General features: G+C 39.0%; 2 protein-coding genes across 2 annotated transcripts; both read left to right on the forward strand.

Moving 5' to 3' along the window:
* The first annotated feature begins 3,674 nt into the window (after nt 1-3,674).
* Nucleotides 3,675-15,222, forward strand: ppp1r26 (protein phosphatase 1, regulatory subunit 26). Its single transcript, XM_008423604.3, has 5 exons — nt 3,675-3,927; nt 8,418-11,661; nt 14,071-14,185; nt 14,270-14,347; nt 14,434-15,222. The coding sequence occupies exons 2-5, from the start codon at nt 8,486-8,488 to the stop codon at nt 14,467-14,469; spliced, it is 3,405 nt and encodes a 1,134-aa protein (XP_008421826.2). The 5' UTR covers nt 3,675-3,927; nt 8,418-8,485; the 3' UTR covers nt 14,470-15,222.
* Nucleotides 15,159-18,039, forward strand: mrps2 (mitochondrial ribosomal protein S2). Its single transcript, XM_008423602.3, has 4 exons — nt 15,159-15,275; nt 15,498-15,614; nt 15,688-15,808; nt 17,348-18,039. Exons 1-4 carry the CDS (start codon nt 15,251-15,253, stop codon nt 17,883-17,885), a joined length of 801 nt encoding a protein of 266 aa, XP_008421824.1. The 5' UTR covers nt 15,159-15,250; the 3' UTR covers nt 17,886-18,039.
* The last annotated feature ends 4,846 nt before the right edge of the window (nt 18,040-22,885 follow it).

Below are 22,885 nucleotides of genomic sequence, written 5' to 3' on the forward strand. Positions count from 1 at the left end.
GAAACCATGTGCTGAATGCATATATGATCCATTCAATGTTCACCTAATCAAATAAACTCTAAACCCAAAATGTTTTCCAGCTGTATTCATTCAGCTCTGCATAGTGTTGCTGAAGCGCAGCGTGATTCCTTTGCTGCGTGGAACGCCGCCTCTGAGCTTTGTTTTTTATGTTTTAGCAAAACAAGAATAGAAAATTAATGCTTTGCTGTTTTAGCTTTTGTTTAGGTGCTTTCCATAATTTTTTTCCTGTGTTTTTAATCTGATGATTAGTCTAGTTAAAGCTTTTCCATTGTTTTAGTCTTGCTTCAGCAAATTTCCTTTGATTATATTCCAGAAATGTTTACGGGTAATTCTTTGCAGAAAGAGTTAGAGTGGAAAGATTGTATCTACCAATATGCAGGGAAGACGATTTCGGTTGCTTCTCACCAATTGTGACCACACTGTGTATTGAAAATGTATCATCTTCAGTGTGCTGAATGTCAATATAGCTAAGAACTGCCACAGTGTAATATATTTGTGCTCTGTATAGCAATGATAAGTTTGGTTATAGTTTTGAGTAAAGCAGCAACACCCAGCTGTCATTCACACACAGCCACTGCAGAAATATTCACTCTTTTGTATCTTTTTTTTTTTGTGGATATGGTGAAGTTTCTTTTTTTTTCTATATTTTGGGGGAGATATTTTACACAAGCAAGACCCAGACGACAAGCTATTGATTTTACCTAACCCCGACAGCCCAGCTTACTTGGAGAAAGAAACTTTCGCAAAGTCATTGTCTGACAAGAATGAATAAATGCTTTTGATTTAGGGAGACAAGCCTGAGTAGAAAGTCACAGATTCTGCAAGTGAGGAGTCCAGGTGTGTAAACAACGTGGTTCTCACAGAAGACAGAAGGAGGTGGAGCAGCCAATAGAAAATGTTTTAGTCATTTATCAAAATTTGAGGCTATATCATATATCACACAGCCTCTAACTTACCAGACATTATGAAGGCTACTTTACAATACCAAATAGATTAGGTAACACACCTACACTGGTAACCGTACGCTATATTTGCATACAATCATGTCTTAAACTAAAAAAGGAGAGTGAAGTACTCCTTTCATGGAAGCAGCAGTGGAAGCATAGATTGGACAAAAAAATAGTAAGAATCTCAGGAATACTATCGGTTTTTAAGACTTACAATCTGCACCAGTTTAAGTTTAAGTTTAACCAGAGGAGGATTTTATTTTTCCTCAGACTGTGATCCGTTTCTATGGTAAATAGTTTAGTAAAGGCTTTGCTTTGGTATTGCCAGAAGCTTTGGTTTCACACAGCAAAAACGTTCATAGTTTTGCATGTTTTCATATTGACAGGGAAGGGGTGCATAGACTTTTGCACAGCAGGAGAGGCTTTAACTGCATTATGGGTATTTTTTTTATATCATTTATATGTAGAACCTCTGTGCAAATGTGCTTCCTGAGACTTTAGGCCTTTCAATTTGGTTTTATAAGAATCTACCTATTTGTTGTCTGCTTATGTTGTAAACACTAATTGTTGTTTTTAGAACATAGGGATCAGTGCAACATTAAACCTTTTTTTTTTTAGAAAAGCATAAAATGTCAAACAAACTGACATTTGTAGAATATCTGCCATTAAATATTGATTGAAAAAAGGTTTTTTACTTTTAGTTGCATCAAGTGAGTCTGGAGCTGTTCTGCATGAATAAGCAATGCAAATCAAGTTAAAATTGGCACGTATATGAAAATGAGTATACATTTGAAGCAGTATCTGTTGGTTGTATACTCAACGCAGGATTGAGTGGACTATGTAGCTTTCAACGACTTTCAAATGAAGTTGCATTTCCCTAAATGCTCGTTCATTCTCTGACGACTTCACAACATGGCTGATCACTGTAAAAACCAAACTGATCTAAATCTGATCAGTTATTAATTGGTCTACATTTAAAGATTGTGGCGACCCAAGGTGGGGCAACAGGGAACCCCTGGAAATAAAACTGGGACCCCCTTTGAACATTTTTTGGGAACGCCACTGCAATTGACAGAGAAAAAAAACAAAACAAAACTGATCACAACTCGTTGTTCTGCACATGACAAACAACATGTGCATCTGGATAAATGAGAATAGAATGGAAAAGTCGACTCATTTCAGTCAACATACCAGTATCAGCCCCATAAGTAAAACTAGATTGATATCGATAATTAGTTTTTATTTCGATTTTGTTGCCGTTCCAGCATGTTTTGAGAGAAAGGGGAGGAGGTTAGCCATGTGGTATGTGTTCAGGTATGTGACAATGATCAGCATACACCTTTATTGTCAATCAACTGCACAATTAAAATGTACAGGCAGAGGGAAAGTTCATTGCCGGGCTACAATAATAAATAAAGAAAGAAGAAGAATCAATAAAAATATATACAGTAAAAATTTGAATGGGGAATTTTTAATGCTCGTGGAACATTTAATTGATGCAGAGAAGCAACGTCAGCTGTGTGATTGTTTCTTTGTGGTTTTGAGACGGTATAAATAAAAAAACATTCGGAAATTTCAGCTATGGATCATAACATCCATAGCTGATCATAACCAGATCTTAACATCGATACTGGCCCAAATGTATGGATCGGTGCAACTGACATATCATATAGGTTCTTGGAAAAAGAGCAAAGTATTGTCTGTTTTGGCATGATTATAGCTGACGGCTAAGAAATACATCAAATCTAGTTTCTCAGAAAATTATAATATCACATGAAAAAGCATTTTTAAAACAAAGCGGTTATCCTACTGAAAGAAATATGTTTGGTATACACTAAATACATTGTTTGGGCTCCTTTGGCCTAGCTGCCCAAATGTGGTGTGGTATGACAGTGATTACTCAGTGACTGGGCTGTGTGAGACTATTTCTCAAGGCTATAGTCATTCTTGTGACTGTGATTTTCCACTAGACTTTGTCTTTCCACTCAACTTTCTATTATGCTGATAACAGCAGCTGGCAGTTCATATATCAGTGACTGTCGACGACTATCTGCTATATGTCGAGTAATCATTATTTCCTGTGAGTGTGTACTTCCTAACATTTTTGTATTCATATTTTTTTAAATTATCTTGCAAGGAATTCTAAGTTTCTGAGAACCCACATTTCAAATGTGAATAATCTCATCATAAAACAAGAAAGTGATGAAAACATGTATTTATGTTGGCAATCAATTATTTATATTTTTGGCACCAAAAAAAAAAAGCTTTAATCATGGCATTTTCACTTTTGGAGACAAAAATGCAAATGACAGTGTTTTACTGGTACAATAGGGATGTATATGGAAAAAAAACAGTGCATGAATCATGCAGTGTTCCTTGCATTTTATTTATCTTGCACTGTAAAAATGCACCAGTTAAATGTGTACAGCTGATATCAGTAGTGAACTTAACTGGGAGTTGGCTCAGGAGATAAAGTTTTATAAGTTGTTTGATAGTTACAAGTAGTCTGTAAATCAACTACACCTTCATAGAAATTTATTTTAACCCATAAAAACAGATTAATGCACTACTTTTCACATTAGTTTTTCACTTCTGGTTTTACTGAAATAAAACGCAGAGCTGTTACTAATGGTTAGTTAAATCCTTAAAAAAGTAATAAAAATTTCAAATAACGACGTTAGATGCATTACATTTTGGGGGGGATAATGTACTCGCTTGAATATGTAAGTATAAATGTTTTCCGGGTAGGTCCGTCGATGTCATATTTGAATGGGTCTGTGGTTGGTTGGACTGAGGGTTAGAGGAAGCTTGTCCGCCCGGTAGTCGGAGCGGAGGAGGGGGACTCGACAGCGAGAGCTTCAGGCTGCAAGCGAGCCGCTGACGGACACCAAAATATCTCCACCAGCGGCACGACGAAAAGCACTCATTTCTCCTATGGTTCGCATTGAGTCACATTCAGGTGGGTCTAGCATATGTTCTGACATCTACGCTACATATTTCGTGTAAAACAACCGAGCATAGGACGGTGTACCGCGACTGTGTACAAAGGCTTTCTTCGCCGGAGAAAATGCCGGGGCTGCAGCAGCCGGGAGGCCCGCTTGTGTCTTTCAAGTCGCCGACTCACCTCGCTTATTGCTCCACTGTTTCACACCATCCTAGTCTTTCTATTTCAAAAAACCCTCCTGCCGCTTTCACTATAACGCGTTAACGACCTCTGCTCACGACCAGAGGCGTTATCGAGGGAGCAACGTGGGTTTTGACAACCGTGGCCGGTGCGAGGAAACATGGTTGCTCTGCGGAGTCTCCTACGGATGCACGCCGGGCATTGAGGCGGTCCGCGCCGCTAGAGGGTTACGGGGGCAGCCGGTGTTGCTCTGTAGCAGTCCAGGAAGGGTTCGGGAGGTAAAACAGACTCGGCGACATGTTTGGCTAGGCAATAAAAACAGCCGCCTGCTGATGTCGGGGGGTGTCCTTTTGAAACTTTCTTTGTAATATAGCAGACAAAGTTGGCACTCTACGATGTGACGTTTTTAAACTCGGTAAATGCGCTTCTCGCCAGTTTTCAGCTGGGCGTCTTTGGAGACCAGCTGTGGTTTCGTGTCGCTGTTTTCACGCTTCGCTGGTTTGGTTTCAGCAGGTTGTGGTGGTTGGAGTTCTGCGTGTTGGCTTTGCTCTTCGGACAAGTCAGCCGGGTTGTCTGCACACTGAGCTGGAAGGGTGGCTTTACCGTCGGGGCGGACAGACTGGAGTTTTCGGCACAGCGTCTCTTTTGCGGGGCAAATGACTGACTGAACATGTCTGTTCCCTTTATTTTTCCACAAAAAAAAAAGAAAAAAGTGATACTCATTGATCGGATTGTTTCTTCATGACATTTATCTGTGCAGTAAAGCTAGTAGGAAGAAACTAACACGTGTAGTGTATGGAAGATGACTAATTTCATGTCTGATGAAGCATTCTCTGTGATCCTTTGACCTTATATTTCTAACCAATATGCCGCTTAAAACCACATTGTCGACTTATTACTTAGTTTTCTGTCAAAGTCATCTTTTTTTTTTAAACATGATATTTCAACTTTGGACTGTGAAAGAGAAACAGGCCCACAGGATCACAGAACCTCTACTTGTATCTCAAGTATGCTTGAGATACAAGTAGAGGTTCTGTGAACATCTCAAGAAAACATGCTTGAGATGTTTTCTTCATATTCAAACTATTTAGCCAAAAAAATTTGTGTGTTGCTTAAAATGCTCATTGCCGCTAAAGTCCACGTAGAGTTAAGCTAAATGTAACTGTTATGCTTGTGATGGTGGGACAGGAAATGATTTATTCTGGCATACAGCCCCAATAACTAGTTTGCATATAGATAACATCTAATGATTGTTATGGGGACTTGGCAGCTCCCACAATTCCATTCTTTGCTGCAGTTGGGTTTTGGAGGCTTTGTTGACCTCCCTCTATTTTCTTCACTGTGTGTAATTTTATAATCCGCTTTGGTCTTCATGCTAAAAGAAACAACAGGTCACTCTCTACCTTTACACCCAAGCAAAACAAAACGTTCTGGATTACAAGTTTAGATCTGATATATGTGATGTTAAAAAGAAATCATCTTGTTGTTGCCTTTTATACAATTTTAAGGCACATTGTCGTTTATCTTTAAAGTGATTTCAAGATTTTTAGGTGAAGTTCTGTCAAAAGCTTATAGGTAGTTTATTTCTTAGCTCTTGTAGTTAATTCACTCTATATTTAGGAATCTACATTAGTTAGACCCATAGACTGAAACTAACTGCTTGTCCAAGAAGTGGACTCTCGACTCAGAAATGACGTTAAGGTTTATAGGACAGAATTGAAGTGAACTTTATTGTTCCTAAGAGGGAAATTCAGGCTTTACCTCCAGCAAGGTGTAAACCTGCAAGTCAGACCATACAGATTTGCACACGCATACACACAAAAAACAGAAATAAGAGTAACATACTAAGGGCAAATTTATAGCATGGTAAAATACTGTGCAGCTAATAAAAATGATGTACTTTTGACTCAAAGAAATGTGCAACTGAGTTAAATACATTTTTTTAAAAATATGCAAAATGTACGTAAATCTGTGCATAACAAACTATTTACAAGAAATGCAAAAAAAACATGTACAAAATGTATGTTAGATGTGCAAATAACATCAGGAATGTTATTTGAAATTAGAAAAACTGTAAAAGAAAAAAAAAATGGTTACAACAATAATGCTATTTTAGTGTGCGTGTGCATGGTTGTATGTCCTGTTTGTCTCTGTGTTGCCCTGCGACAGACTGGCGACCTGTCTAGGGTGACCCCGCCTCTCACCCGGAACGTTAACTGGAGATAGGCACCAGCACCTCCCGACCCCACTAAGGGATAAGGGTGTAAGGAAAATGGATGGATGGATGGACAACAATAATGCTATTTTATGAACCTGCAAACTGTCACCATGTTCACATTAAGTAAACCAATTTAATTTTTTTTTAAAAGCAGCTTGGAGTCTGTGCAACCCTGATAATCTTCCTGTGCGAAACAAGTTCTTACAGTGTAGCTTGTAAAGTATTTCTCTGGTCAAATGAACTAACTAATTAAAAGTAAAGTAATATAAAAACAATGTTTTATTCAATTTTACATACCCGCACTTTTCTGTTAGACACATGCTTTGACCAGGAAAGCTTTACATGCTCTGTTCTGAGTATGTGTTTGACACCGGAAGATCGTTGGTGGCGTACCACCTCCAAGCTTAATTTTTTTCTATGTAAATATTTGTCAGCTTCCCTGTATATAACCACCCACGCCAAACACCTGGGCTGCTCTCAGGCTAACTGTTCTCCAAAATCAACAAGTCTGCGTTTATACTTAATTAGTATTTCCAAGAGAGATGCCTAATACGACGGTAACTAATAAACTTTAGACACAACCTCACATAAAATAAAGAAGAAGAAAAAAAACAGCCATCCCTTTGAAAACAGTGAATGAACGTACATGCTAATCATGTGTAATCTAAAGCGTGTTTAGTATCTATTTTTATTCACCTCATTACTGTAATACAGTTCTCTTTTCATATTTTGTTGTAAACACTTGTCAGATTGTATTTGTGTGCATACAAACCGTCATGCTGTGTAACACAGGGATCACATACCACGAGTTATTTTGCCAGACGTTGCCCCTAACTTGTCTGACTGGTCTCTAAGTTAAACGAAACCACCAAAACACAAGTGAGGAGCAACAATGAAAATCAACCGACCCTGGAGCGACAGTGCAGCGTTTCAACATTACTGTTGTGTACAACTGGGGCAGGGTGTGTGTGTGGGTGTATGTGCTGTCATTTTTTGGAAGTTTTTCTTCGCGTGATAAACGAACCATCTCCTGTTTCACAGTTCGTTTTTTTTTTTTTCTGACACAAGTATAGATCAACATCATTTGGCTAGATCAGTTTGATCCTGTATACTATGCATCTTTTCTATACAGTGCGTTCCACATTTAAATAAATTAATTATTATAAATTATTGTTATGGAGACCTGATGGCTGGCTCAAAACAGTGAGGTTCTGTTTCTTGTGAAGCCGTCTTTGTTACAGTTCAGGTTGTTTAAGAAATATATCAAAAACCTCATCTCAGTGCTGTGATATTGCATATCACATAATCAGTTACACGTGTTCCCAGAGCCCCTTAAATTTCTCATCAATATTGAATTTAGGGTCGAGACTTTAAAGCATTGATTTTGATTAATTAATAATATAGATTTTAATATAACATGTTCAAAAATTGGACCCAATGAATAATTCTTTGTTTTATTATTATTTCTGCCTAGAACTTTTGTATTGACACATCTTCTGTAATGCACAAGTGACATCCACAAATAACAAAGATAGACAACAAAGCTGCTTCTCTTGGCCCACTGGGGGTAGTTTTCAAAAATCCTCATATGAGATGGTGGAAAAGACTATTGTTGTGCAAAAAGGAGTTAGGCTATCACTGAAGCTTATCTAGCCTGAAATACCAATGTCAGTGCAAAATATGTTTCTGCAAGCACAGACATCCCCAACGCTAATGTCAGCATCCACAGACCACATTTCAATAGAAGCATTTTTTAAATAAGAAGTTACATGAATGATCAGGATTCCTGGAACAGATATAATGGCGCTGTTCATCAATCTGATGTTTTAATAAGCTGAATAACACTAAACACAATAAATGTCTTTACGTTGAACAAACATGTCTATTTATTTAATAATTTAGCAGCTAAAATGGTTTTTGAATTGAGAATGGTTCATAGTTTATTTATGATCTTTGATTAAAATGTAGTTAATTACATACACTTATTAAACTTGATTAAAAAATTCTCCTCTTAATGAAATATATTTCAAAAAGTATTTTTTTTAATAATTTTTTTCCCCCTCAATTTATTGTTGACACAATTTCTGTTTCTGTCTTCCATCCCCAGACTGCACCATGTGACTGTTGTCGGAGGTTGCCCTCTGATGCTCGAGGATCTCTCCACACTCCTCTAGAATGTATTTGATGAATGTACCGCCTGTCGCAGCGACGGAAACAGAATGGAGACGATGTGGAACACCTGGAGGCTATAGCCTTCCAGTTTGCTTCAATGACTCTGACACGGAGTTGTCCACCAGAGGCACACCAATCTCAAATAAGGTCCAGATGATCATAGAGAGCCTCAGGAGTAGCCAGTCCTCACTCGAGATGGGTGATGAGATCGAGGCAAACATGCTATCGGGACAGGAGCGCCATACGCAAGTGTGCAAGGCTGCAGTGGGTAACTACGTGGCAGCCAAGTTGAAAACAAAAAGGCCCACTGAAAGCCCACACGTCCGCTTTTCTTCCACGACAAACCATGATAGCAGCGACTCCGACAGTGACGATTCAGTAGACAGAGGAATTGAGGAGGCAATAATGGAGTACCTGAAAGAAAAGGATGGTCACAAACGCAAGGCGGAAACATCTTCCACTTCCTATCAGTCGTCCAAAATTCCAAGGAAAAGTCCATTGCCCTTTGAGTTTGCCAAGCAACACTCTGAAGGCAACTCGTCCTTCATATCCAGTAGAAAGTTCCCAGTAAGTGTGAAATCGGAGACTCCTACCACAGCAGCTGCTATACCTTTAAAAAAGTATATCCAGAATAAAGCTTCGCGGGATGAAAACATTGAGGTGGATAAAAGTTCAGCCAATAGCTTACTCAGTTCCGAAGAACAATGGAAGAGTCCCTCTGAAACAATGAGGTTCTTCAACAGCACTCTAACGTACCCAGTAATGCCAAAGATGGAGGAAGACCTGAGTGATTCCAGTAGTGACGATGGCATTGAGGAAGCCATTCAAAGATACCAGTTAGAAAAAAATGAGCAGAGCAAAAGGGAAGCCTTTCATCCACAAACATTCCAAGAAGATTCTGACTCCACCAGCGACGATGGGATTGAAGAAGCTATCCGGAGCTACCAGCTTGAGCAACAGAAAGAGAATAGCCCCCAGAGGCAACTGTTCTGCAATCTGAAAGCCCCTATCAAGTTAGCAGTACATGCCACTGGAAGTACAAACTCTGATGACGTGAAGAAAAACAAACTGAAGAGAAAAAAATTTAAACCAGGGAAACAGACACAAGCTCCATTTGTTTCCAAACCCAAGACTTCACTGTCATTCAACCCCAAAGTCAAGGGAAATGGACTACCTTCTTCGAAAGCAGAGACTAAAGAGCAGTCAGCTCCTGCTCCTTCCAAAGTTAACACCACAGCAGAACTGATGTGTGCTGAAGCAATACTGGACATTTCCAAAACCGTAATGCCTGGAGCCTTCCATCAGGGCGTTGCCCTCGGCACGTGTGCTCCGGCTCAACCTTCCACAATGTCCTCTCTTCCTGACAGACACCGATATGAAGAAAGCAACGACAGTTCCATTGACAGTGAGGATGGGATTGAGCAAGAAATCAAGAAATTTCTTGAGCAGAAAGCCCAAATGCACAAACAGATGCCCGCTGTTGAAGAGCCTTGTGGTGTTGTTGATCCAGAGAAAGGGAAAGGAAAAGATGCTGCTACTCAACAGAAATCACAAAGGCTGTCTTTAACACAGAAAAGAAAACAGAAGGAGAAAAGCGTGACTGTGGCAAACATGTCGGGAGCTGATGACAAATGTAAAGAAACTAATGAGCATGCACGAGAATCTAACGCCTTGACACTTCCGCAGAGAAGTCAACCCCAACCAAGCACAGCGTTACACCAGGCAGACCAAAGCGGAGACAAAAGCAGTTCACTTGACAGTGACGAGGACCTCGACACTGCAATCAAAGACCTGCTAAAGACGAAAAAGAAATCGAAGAAAAAGGTAAAAGACATGAAAAAGAAACACAGGAAGTCCATCAAAGATGAAGAACCGCTGATGGAAAATGCTTTACCCAACAGAAAGTTCAAACATGAGCCTGGCTCCAAGTGTAGTGCTTTGAAAAAAGTACATGGGGGCGACGATGACGTAAAAGACAAGTGTGGATTCAGTAAAAATAATGTCTCACAACAAAAACAAATGGATACATGTAAGGAGGGTGATACAGCAGACATCGTGGGACGGGAAAGACATGACGCCAAGTCACTGCAAACTGTTGAATCCCTTTATCAAACGGACGATGAGAGCAGCTCAGTAGACAGCGATGACAGCATCGAGCAAGAGATAAGAAGGTTTCTGGCTGAGAAGGCCAAAGTTTCCACAGGAGACAAAGGTAAAGATGGAGCTTTGTGTAGAAATGACTCCCCTGTGGTTCAAGATTCAGAGGTTCAATTTCCACTTAAAGACTTCAAACAGGAGACTCAGCAGGCTGAGATTTCTCCGAAACACATCAGTAGTGTCTCTGCATCTCCAGTAGGGACCCAACAGAGGTTCTATCCTGAAATCTCGTCTACCAGCCCACAGTCACGTGGCTCTTCGGTCCAGTCCTGCAGTCCCAGTCTTCTGGAGCCGGCCGATGGCGCAGGGGCGATGAAGAACCAGCAAAGGAGGCCCAACACTGCCAGAGATGGCCTAATCAATGGCAGCCAACAGGCGGACAGAGGTCGACCAGCTTCAAGTCCCAACTATGCTCGCTCCCTTGCAGAGTCAATTAAGTGGCGCCAGAGCCTGGGGCTTCCAATTCCCGACCCAAGGGCTCTGAGCCGGACTCCTTTTCACATCACCTCTTCGGAGAGACGAGACACTTCATCAGACAATAGGGACCTAAAATCACAGACTCCGGCTGCCGCCTGGTGTTCTTCAGGGAGCAGCAGAGCGCCGTTTTCTGCCTCTACAGAGACAGGTGCAAATGTCACAGCTAGACCCCCTGTTTTGAAATTTTTCTCTGCTGCTAGGCAGCATTCAAAGATGACCTTTACACAGAGCCTTACGCCTGGCAACAGGTCCCAGTTCTCTATGGAAGAAGGGCGGGCGAGTACGGTGCATGTGCCTAAGGACAAGAGTGTGTTTGTAGAGCTGGAGACTAACAGGACCAACCACGTCCAGGTTCAAAGCAGGGAAAGGAGTGAGGGAAAGGAGAAGGCAGACTCACTGAGAGAGCGAAAAAGAGAAGGCAAGAGCATGAAAATGGATGATGAAGGAGCTGACCAAGACAGAGAGGATGAAGAGTTTATAGATGAGTCAGATTGTGAATCAGACAGGAGGAGAGATCCAGATAAGATGCAGGGCTTTCCAGCGTTGTAAGTATTTGCTTTGATCACTATTCCTCAACACCGTCATAGTTCTATATGTTAATATGTTAACATCCTAATGTCGCCCTGCTAATCGATATCATATTTCTTAAGCTCATTCATGTACAGAATCTAAGGGAATACTTGTTAATATATCTAAGCAAAACAAAACGTTCTTTTTTTATATAAAATGTGTAACACAGTGGCACCAATACATTTTTGTGCTCTAATATTATTTAATATCCTTAATCCTTTGAAAAGCAATACAGTGGAGTTTTGGTACAACAAGAAGAAGTTGCAACACCAAGACTGTCATAACTATTTTTTTTTTTAAAGTACAAAAAATTGGGCTGATCTTTTATTATATTACCACTTGGGAATGCAGGGTAGCAAAATGATTTTAAAAGTATTACATGAAACGAGTATATTTGGAGAGATCTTTCATATGGAAGAGTTGTGACAGGCTTTAAGTCAAGATTAACCGTGTATTATTGTTTTCATTCATCATACATGCAGTAGATAAAATGTAATGTTTTTCTCTTTGTCAAGTCAAAATAAAACAAAATCTGGGTTAAAAAACAGACCAGTGAGCAAAAATGTATTACAGTAAATCATTGTGAGTTGATTTAAAAATAGCCTTTGACTAAATTCTCCAGGAAGAGAATTTACTGTTTTTCCCCACATTTATTCAGCTGATATTTTTTTTCCTCCCACCAAACCTTTTCCAGTGTTGAACCTGAGCTATTGCTCGCCTCACAGCAGTTTTTTCCCCCATTTCCACTAGCAAAATAGGATGCCTGTGTCATAGGGAAATTTGGCATATTTAACCCCAGAAGGACAGAAAACCATAAAATACAATCTTATAAGCCACATGTTTAAAATATAAATTACATTTTCACTTTATTTAATTTTCTGTGCTTTTTGTTCAAATTGGAGTTCTAAATGAGGAGAAAAAAACAAAAATATAGTATAGTACTGTACAACTCAAATTTGTGAGCAATTCACGGTCGCAGATTGTTGAAATCAAGCAGCTGATATTTAAAAATTTGTTTGCTAAATATGGAGAAAAATCTGAATTTCTGTAGTTAAAACTCTCTCAGTTCTGTGATCCTTTACAGAAACTTAGAATGGAGTAGAGGGAAGGACAAACAACTGCTAAGGGACATTTTTTGTAACATGAAACTGAGCTCATTTTTTTAAAACGTAAAACCAAAGTGGTTTTTAACTGCGTTTATAAAACCAACTCTAAAAACTAAGTGTAGAAACTGCCTTGGATTAGCATTAGAACTGCTTTGGTGGAGGAAAACAAACAAAACAGAAGTGGCTCTTTTCTACACTGAAGGCCTGACCAGATCGACTTCAGTTCTTTGAAAATATGCAAGATAAATGGGTTATGACATGTTTGTGACGTTAATAAACCACCTCTTTGTATTTTTATCGTGACTATTTCTTCATTTTCCTTATCATCATAACCACACAAAATCAAAACATTACATATTTTTGCTTCTAAAGATCTGTTCAGGTTTTATTTCTTCCAGGTGCAAAACCCTTTTTGAGCAAAACGAGCTCAATAAAATGTAAAACAGAAATCTGTAACGTGATTGAATTGCTTATATTTTGAACAGAAAAGAAAGAATTACTAATACTGCTGCTAAAATAATCCTACATCTTGGTTATTATAGTTTGGTAATATTATCCATAGCCTTTATTTACTGTGTGTGGTTTTTGCGACTGGGAATATTTCAAAAACGGGACACATTTGTCTTTCTTGTAAGCAAGACAAAACCAAGGTTGTGTAGCAACCTTCCTTCTGCCAGCTGACCGGCAGTATGCAGCACCGGTCACTCTGGCAAAATGGAAATGATGAGAAATTTTTTGATACCAGGAATACTTTCGACATGACTAGGGTCTTGAAACAATCAGATGTTATTGTGTATAATTGTATGCTTTAAAGTCATTTACAGCTCTGCTGCCGAGGAACGCCACTAACGGTGTCAGACGTTTGTAACCGCTACGATGAAGTTTGTTGTTCCAGATTCCACTGAAACCTCGCCATCGACCCCCTCTGTCTTACTGAATGTGATATGTTATGTGCTTGTTTCTTTGTCATATCAAAGATTTTCTTTGTGACAAAAAGCTATTTATTTTTGTTTATTGAAAAAAAAAAAAGAATCATTACTGAACATGCTGTGCATTGCCAGACTTTTTTTGTAAATATTTTTTTACTTTTTTTTTTTTTCATTCTTTGGATTGAAAATAACAACTTTTGCTGTATCTTTTAAGTGTGAAATAAAGAGTCAAGTCTGAACATAATCGGGTTTTGTTGCAATTAATTCAGATGAATTACCCATTAAAGATGACATGTTGAAGGAATAAGATGTTTGTGATTTGACCGACATTCTGCTCTGCCTCATTCAGGTCTTTGTCCAGAGAAATAGATTCTGGCCTCACTATAAGTCCATGCATAGCTCTTACGTCAGAGGAAAGAACCAAGGTGTCCAACTGGAAGTTACTGGTTAGGAAATGCATGAAGGTACAAATTCTCCAAAGACGCAAATTTTGAGTGGTTCGTCGTCAAAATCCATAGCATAAGAGTTGTGTTTAATCATGCTTTCAGGGGAATCGTCTTCTCACTTGTTCGTCGGAGCATACAGCAGCCCTGCAGCATGTCAAAAGAAAGCTTTGCTTTGTTCCAGTGAGTTTACCAGCAGCACTTTCTCCAGTGAAGATCAGAATCTATAAAAATGCTCCAAAATGTCTCTTTCTTTTCTTTCTTTGCAGGCGAAAGGAGGCAGGCAACTCGATTTAACAGGATAACGTTCGGTTTTCCCTGTTGTATGTTATATTTGAAGTTTGCAAGTCTTGATCGTTAAACATATTTTAAGTTCATGTGGCTAAGATAGGTTCATGGGCAATTTTATGCATCCGAGTTCAAGTTTTTCTTTGATGTAGAAAAAAATATTGCTTTTTTTCCCCCAAGTTTCACGTTTTTAAAGAAAGTTATGGTTCAGTTGTAAATAGGAAATGGTGTCCATTTTTTTGGTTTTGTCCATGTTATGAGTTTTTTTTTTTCCTGTCTGTTATACTTGTACATGTATTTCATATTAACTGAAATATTTTTTTATTTTAATTTTAGTCACTGCTCTTTAACTTTATGTTGAGATTCTTATTTTTGCAATTTGGAACTTTTTTTGCATTAGTATTAAGTTACATTAAGTGATGATTTTATTTTACTTTAATTTAGCTTTCCAGATGCTAGTCATGACTCGTGATCTTGTTTTGTCCTCGTTTACTTTTTTTTTTTTTTTCAAAATATCTTAATCTATTTTATTCATTGACTATTTAAAATTATTTTTTATTTAAATGTATTATGTTTAGGACATGCTCATAATGTTTTATTTGTAATTCTTTGTTTTGTTATTACTAGTTTTAGTGATGTCACGTTGTTTGTTCGACACAAAATTTTGACGTTCAACAAAAGAATAGCACTGTGGAAGTTGTAGTTTTACGTGGTGTGACGCGACAAAACGTCCCCTTTACGGCGAAATAAACTACAATCACGCAGGCGCACTTTGTTGACCTTCTTTTGCTGAGAAGCATGGCTACCCGGGCGCTTACAAAAGGTATGTACACGAAAACAGTACTTTCCTGTTTCTAGAAAGCTTCATGTTGGTGTCCCAAGCCTTCTAATTAGAAACACTTTCATCCTTATTTGAGCTTTGGTTTCTCCTGTAAGCGTTGTGCGACAGGCCAGAACAGGAAACTGTACAGCTACTTCTAGTGTGTCAGTTTTCAGTCTTCTTTTTCTTGTCCAGTATTAATCTTCATTTATGCCTTGCGTTCAGGTCTGTTGGGGTTGCGCCATGTTCGGGGTCCCACAGTTAAATTATCCAACAGTGGACATCAATTTGCCACCGCATCTTCCATTATATCACCTGAGCCGCAAACTTACTCCGTCAGAGGTGGGTTTCTACCTGCTAACAATGTCTTTACGCATAACATTTTTCCAGCTAAAGTCCGTTTTAACCATTTCAGATAAAATGCTGGATCTGCCACTAGAGAAACAGGACCTTTTCCGGGTGTCGGAGCTGTTTACTGTGAAGGACTTGTTCGACGCCAGAGTGCATCTTGGACACAAGAAAGGCTGCAGGCACAGGTTTGTACTAGAAACTAGAATATGTGACTTAGGCATGTAAGGGTACAGAAACCAGTTAGAATATCTGTTGCTTTAATGTTAAAGCAAGTAAATGCAGAAATAAGTACTTCAGCTACCAGTCTTTTGGGGGTATTTCTGTACCAAATTTGCACTGCTTTTAAGTTCTTCAAAATAGCTCAATAAAGTTTTCCCCAAAATTTAGAGTTGAAATACGTTTTAGGCCATTCTTAATCTGATGTAAATCATTCAGTACTAGCCCAGGTTGTATGTTGTCCTGCTAAAAATGAATCTCCTCCTCAGTTTTTCTGTTCCAGAATTTCCCAGTGTTTAACTTCATACAACTCCCTAGCAATGCTACTGACACATAGCATTATGCATGAAATTGGCTTGTTGCTAACTGTCAAGGGTAATGCTAGTGTGTTTCTTGTAATATGTTATCAGCTTCCCTACTGTTCTTTAAGGACCTGATTTGTGGGGTGCATGACTTATAGTCATCCTGTCATCAGATTCTCACACCTGAGTTCTAGATTACTGCAGCTCTCTCATTTGAAGTGAACAGCCATCTTTTTGCCGAATGTCTCATACTCTTTCTATTATTTAATATGGATTGAACTGGCTTACATCAGATGTTCAAAACTTGCACAATTGCTATGAAACTTAACCTTGGTTTAAACACCTCTAGAATTTCCTTACTGACCCGACACCAACACTTTCAAAGGTTCTCACTTGTAGAAATAAAAATGCTTTATTTCATTTCCTCTCCAAAATGATGCAACTTTGTGATGGTGTATCACACAAATTGTCATTGTGTCACAAAAATGTAGTTTAGCCAAGTGACTCTAGTCTACTGTTGCATGACCATCATTCCGGCCATTTTTATGTTATTAAAATTCCTCAGTGGGGAACATTTAGAGTACCAACGGAACATACAATATGCTGAAATAAACGATACAGGCTCTTTTTGTTGTGTTTCATGACTTAAAGAAATCTACCTGTCCTCCTTAACACTGACGTTAAATGTCCCTTTAGTTACCAAAGCAACCATGCAGATCACCTCGGAAACATAGTCATGAAACTAATCTGTTCATTTGCAATTCTAGTTAAGAAGACAGACCTGTTTTGAAAGCCAAAGTAATTCCTTGTTAACTTCGCAGAATGATTGTACAAAGTCACAAAGTGCTTTTTGTACAGGAGAAAGGAAGAACTTCTGTCCTGACCTGAATGGATGTGTACAAAAATAAAAAGGAGCACATGGCTGAAAGATTGCACACTCTGTGTTTGTTTAAATGTAAAAAAAAAAAAAAAATCTACTTTGACTAACATGAAATTAAAATTAAACAGTACAAAATGGCATGATATTTTATTTTTCATTTGAAACCAAGTGGAGCTTCTTAGAATGTTAAAATGTATAGAGCATGGCAAAATAATTATTTAGATCAGAAAACATGGCTAACAATTAGCATTAGCTTTCTAAAAAAAAAAAAAAGTTTACGTTTTTTGAGTGTTTCTCCTGATGGCAGCATGCGCTCCTTCCTCTAGGCTCATGGAACCTTACCTGTACGACTCCAGCTTGGACTACGACATCATCGACCTGGACAAGACGGCGGAGGACCTCCGGCGGGCCCTGGACGTCACGGCTCACACCGCGTACGGCGGCGGCATCATCCTCTTCATCAGCCGCCGCCGCCAGTTCTGCCACCTGGTAGAGAACACGGCCAAGCAGTGCGGGGAGTACGCGCACACGCGCTACTGGCAGGGGGGCCTCTTCACCAACGCTCACATCCAGTACGGCCCCGGCGTCCGGCTGCCCGACCTCGTCGTCTTCCTGTCCACGCTGAACAACGTGTTCCAGCAGCACGTGGCCATCAGGGACGCCCGCAAGATGAACATTCCCACCGTCGGCGTGGTGGACTCCAACTGCAACCCCAGCTTGATCACCTACCCCGTGCCAGGGAACGACGACACTCCGGTTGCCATGGAGCTGTACTGCCGCTTGTTCAAGACGGTCATCAACAGAGCCAAAAACAAACGAAAACAGATGGAGCTCCTCCGCAGCCTGTCGGAGCCCAGCTCATGAGTCATGTTTAACGAGAGATGATGATACAGTTTTAAAAATAAGAAGAAGAAAAAAACATCTACAGCTCGTATTGTATTATAACTTCTTTCTTGCATAGTTGACTTCACAGGACTGTGCGTATGTTGCTCATTAAAAAGAAATCTTGTTACTGTAATAGGATTTTTCTCATAATTATTCAAGTCAAATTTATCACATTTCAGCAAAGAGGTTCAAAGTGCTTTACATCATGAAAACATCATACGGTCTCCAATTATGGAACAACCAATAAACATGATATTTTGTTAAAGTCCATCATAAATACACATCAAATCTGTTGATCAATGTTTCACTTACTATTAATCAAAGACAGATGTAAACAGTTGGGGTTTTAGCCTTGGTTTAAAGGAACTCAGTTTTTCGGTTGTTTTGCAGTTTTCTGAGAGTTTGTTCCACATTAAGAGGAACTGAATCTCCATGTGTGCTTCTGGTTCTGGGGATGCAGACCAGAACCAGAAGACCTGAATGGTCTGGGAGGTTGATACAATAACAGATATTCAATGTGTTTTGATGCTGAGCCAATCCAGGTGATGCATAAGAATTCATGCTGCAGTAAATGTCTATTTGTTTTACAATTCCTGATTAATCAGAGCTCACTGATTTATTTTCAATAAATACCTGGCGCAAAAATGTCTTTCTAATAATGCATATAACAGGCAGGAGGAAAAAAAATCAAAGTTGAACATGTACTGCCAGAAGGATAGTTTGTATACAAGGCTGTAGTGATTTAATAAGAAATTGAAAATCTGCCTAAATTGGCGTCATATATTTTAGAGTAATCACTACAGCTTTAACCTAAGCAGATAACGTATATCTAGAAGATTTTTTTTTTTTAAATTTCAAAAGAGAAAGATTCTGAAGTTTTCACCTAGTAAGATGAGTAACAACTCTGGGATTTCAGTGATTTAAAAAAAGAATTTTTAGGTGGTGGTCGGAATGATGAAATAATGTGCAATTTTATCAGTCCGGAAGATGGATAGCAATGTGAGACTTTCATGTCTAACAACACAAACCCACCTTACTGGTGGTAGCTGTGTAGTTGGGATCTGTTTTACCTCCAGAGGTTCTGGTGCAGAGTAGAGTAAATAAAAGGCATAAACAGAACTTTACCAATAATCATAGAGAAATTATTGAAATTTTGCCAAAAATTGATGTTCCCACATAAACACGTTAGTTTTGGAGTGGATAAAGTAAGCTGACATTATAAGCTCTGGAATTTTCCTTAAGCCTTTTAAAAATGTATTATTTTTGCTTGTTTTTAAGTTGCTAAAATGAATTTATGCAGATAGAGGCAAAAAGAATTAATATTTGATCTTTGTCAGCTATAATTTTATCTTATGACTCTTTATGCGTGTTGTTCTGGTTTTAGAGAATGATTATAATAATGTATCCACGTTTTTGCTGTTTAATAGTAAAAACTGCGGCGTCAATGTTTGACTTGTCGCAACTGTTTGGTTGCTTCCGGCTTCCGTAGTTTAAACTGTTCTGTAACCACCAGGGGGCTGAAATATGGGCGAAAGGACGGCGTGGTGAGTAAGGTCGGCGTGGTGGTAAAATCAAGCAAACTGCGATTTTTTTCCCCTCCCTCTCTCGCAGATTTACCTTTAACACAATAAGCACGTCGCTTAAAAGAGTGACATGGTTGCAAATACCGGCTAGAAACACTGAGAATTATAAGTCCGCGCAATTTATATTTAGTCGTTTAATCTTCCTATAATCATGTAATTAATGTAAAACTCGGAAGTTTGCTCACGTGCAACAGTTGGTCGCGCAGGATTAATTCCTCTTTTGGTTGTATTGTCTTTGAAAATCGGACATTTGTTGCTAAGCACGTAAACAACAGGTTGCTTAATCTAGGATAAAGTTAATTATTTTAGCTGGTCATATTTTTATTCTTTATTTAGACCTGCATATATCACTTCACCTGTTAAATTAGTAACAGAATCGACTAGCTGCTGTGTGCGCATAACCTCCATGCCACACGAGGCGGCTGAAAATGTTCCTATTTATAAATCCATGTGAACAGAAATATGAAGTGAAGTGAAATGAAGTGGCCCCTTCGAACTCAGTGGTTTTAAAATAGAGGAAATGACTTGCAGTCCGCCACCGTATTTATGCATGTTTAGAAAGTCTTTTTAAAATATTATTTTTAGTTGGTTTTTTTTTTTTGTTTTGTTTTTGTTTTTTTTGCAATGATTGTGGAATAATGAATCCGAATCAATCTAAAAATAAAGAAGGTTACAATCGTGGAAACTCACATTGCGATTATTGTCTTAAATGGGGGAAAAGAAGTGAGAGAACATTCCTGTTACAATATAAAATACCAATGAGCAATCTTTACATTCTTCTGGCACCATATAAGTTTAAAATAAAACCCTATCTATATAAATTACTCTCAACTTATTTATTTGTTTATTGATTAATTTCTTTGGGAGTATAGGGACATCGGAGTGCATTAGATCTTTCCTAGATTTCAGTCTCAACTATACTTTGCATTCTTGCACAATTCCTGTAATGTCCCTTTAAAAATTGTGAACCCCTTGAACTTTCTTTAAAAAATTCTTTCACATTACAACTCTTAAGTTTTTTGCCACCTTCTTTTTACCCTGTATTTCGCTCTGAACGACTTGCTCAAAATAAAGAGCATCCCCACAGCATGATGCTGCCACCACCCTGTGTTAGTTTAGACCAGTGTAAAATTCGGGTCTCATCCAGACAATGAATGACCTTAAAGGGGCGGTTGTGCGAGAATCCACTGATGAACCAACACATTAACAAACTGATAAAATGTTATTAATGAGTGTGTTTTACAATTAAATGATGTTCAGCACATTTTCACGTCGATGTAATTAGCCAGCACGCAGACAAGAACTGCTTTGATTTGATCAATAAAATTATATTTAAGCACAAAAAAAAAGCGTGATGAATAGTGGATTTTATTTAAGGGAGAACGTAGAACAAAATTAGTTGTTGACAATTATTGTTTTGATCTGTCACGAAAAATATATTTGTCACCATCACTGTCAAATAAATTTCTCAACCAGTCAATGCCATATTAATTCCAATATATTGTGACGTACTAGAACTAGAATACATCCAAGTTGTTGATTGTAATCTGGAAACTCATGCTAATATGAGTACTTTCATTTATTTATTTATTTTATTTTATTAAATGAGAAAACATCTCCTCAGGCTGTGCTACTGCTTCTCTTGCAGGAAAACGTGCCGTAAAGCAGATGCGTCGCCTTACCCTCACTCAAAGCACTGAAGCCGGTGTGGAAGGGCCGCATCTCACTGAACGGTAACTGGCTCACGGCCGTAGATAAACGGTCACCGTCGCCCCTTGAGACGCAGCTCGGCCTAAAGTGGCTCTGCTGCGCATTAGGTGGGCGGAAAGTAAACAGGCTCTGGATAGCTTAACTCCCCCGTTGTTCAGTGGGCTTTGAGTATGGAACCGGGCCGGATAAAAATCGCAATTTTGATTCTGCTAGACCTAATTATTGCGCGCGCGCACACACACACACACACACACACACACAAAGATGCAACACTGTTCTTTGCTGATTGTTTTCCACTCATGTTATGTTTGTTATCAAAAAAAAAAAAACAGGAGCTGGTCGTTCGGTACGGTCCACCTCGGCCGGTGTTACGTCAATCCGCGTTTCCCCATCAGATACGGTTGCCGCGGCGTCTTCTTGCCGCTTCTCCCTCCCCGCCCACGCGGAAAAATACGCGCGTGCTCGTGCTGAGCACTGAGAAAGCGCGCGCATAGGGACACCGTGAACTACGGACACCGTGAAAGCTCAAACAACATGTTTCGGCAAAGTTGTCACTTTCTTCACGTTTTAGCGGAAAACTAATAATGATAACAATAACAACAACAATAATAACAATAATACTAGTAACAATAATAATAAATAATAGTGATGATAAATACATAAATGTCACAGATATTATAATTATTATGAATGTATATATATGTTTAGTTATATATACATATATATATTTATGAAATAAAAACAGGGCAATGTATTTTAATGCTCGATATTACCCATCAGATACCGTTCCCCATGTTGGGAACGGTATCTGATGGTCATATTTCATCCATCAGATACCGTTCCCCCTATGTTAAAATCACCCATCAGATACCGTTCCCCTTGTTTTACAGTGGGGGAACGGTATTTTGATTCTTGATTCAAAATACTGTTACCCTGATGGGTGAAAATGGCCATATTTCACCCATCAGATACCGTTCCCCTTGTTTTACAGTAGGGGAATGGTATCTGATGGCCATATTTCACCCATCACATACAGTTCACCCTATGTTAAAATCACCGATCAGATACCGTTCCCCTTGTTTTACAGTGGGGGAACGGTATCTGATGACCATATTTCACCCACCAGATACTGTTCCCCTTGTTTTACAGTGGGGGAACCCTATCTGATGGCCATATTTCACCCATCAGATATCGTTCCCCCTATGTTAAAATCACCCATCAGATACTGTTCCCCCACTGTAAAACAAGGGAAACGGTATCTGATGGGTAATATTGAGCATTAAAATGCATTGCCCTGTTTATAATAATTATAATATGTGACATATATATATTTATCATTACTATTATTTTTTATTATTATTGTTATTAGTATTATTACTATTTGTTTCCCGCAAAAGCGTGAAGAAAGTGACAACTTTGCTGAGACATGTTGTTTGAGCTTTCACGGTGTCCATAGTTCCCTACGCGCGTGCTTTCTCAGTGCTCAGCACGAGCACGCGTGTATTTTGCCGCATGGGCGGGGCGGAGCGGCAAGAAGACGCAGGGGGAACCGTATCTGATGGGGAAACCCGGATTGACGTAACACCGGGACAGGTATGAGCTTGAGGCTCTTGAGTCAACCAAGACAATACTTGTTAATGTGAAACAGAAAAGTGCCAAGTTTTAATTTTCCCTTTTCATTCTGTT

This window comes from Poecilia reticulata, chromosome 12 (genome assembly GCF_904066995.2).
Source record: "Poecilia reticulata chromosome 12, P_reticulata-male-v2, whole genome shotgun sequence".
NCBI classification, from domain to species: domain Eukaryota; kingdom Metazoa; phylum Chordata; class Actinopteri; order Cyprinodontiformes; family Poeciliidae; genus Poecilia; species Poecilia reticulata.

Coding starts and splice junctions, on each gene's coding strand:
- mrps2 (XM_008423602.3), top strand. CDS start 15,251: ATGGCTACCCGGGCGCTTACAAAAG. Junction 15,276..15,497: donor TACCCGGGCGCTTACAAAAG/GTATGTACACGA, acceptor CCTTGCGTTCAG/GTCTGTTGGGGTTGCGCCAT. Junction 15,615..15,687: donor GCAAACTTACTCCGTCAGAG/GTGGGTTTCTAC, acceptor TAACCATTTCAG/ATAAAATGCTGGATCTGCCA.
- ppp1r26 (XM_008423604.3), top strand. CDS start 8,486: ATGTATTTGATGAATGTACCGCCTGTCGCAGCGACGGAAACAGAATGG. Junction 11,662..14,070: donor ATGCAGGGCTTTCCAGCGTT/GTAAGTATTTGC, acceptor TGCCTCATTCAG/GTCTTTGTCCAGAGAAATAG. Junction 14,348..14,433: donor GAAAGCTTTGCTTTGTTCCA/GTGAGTTTACCA, acceptor CTTTCTTTGCAG/GCGAAAGGAGGCAGGCAACT.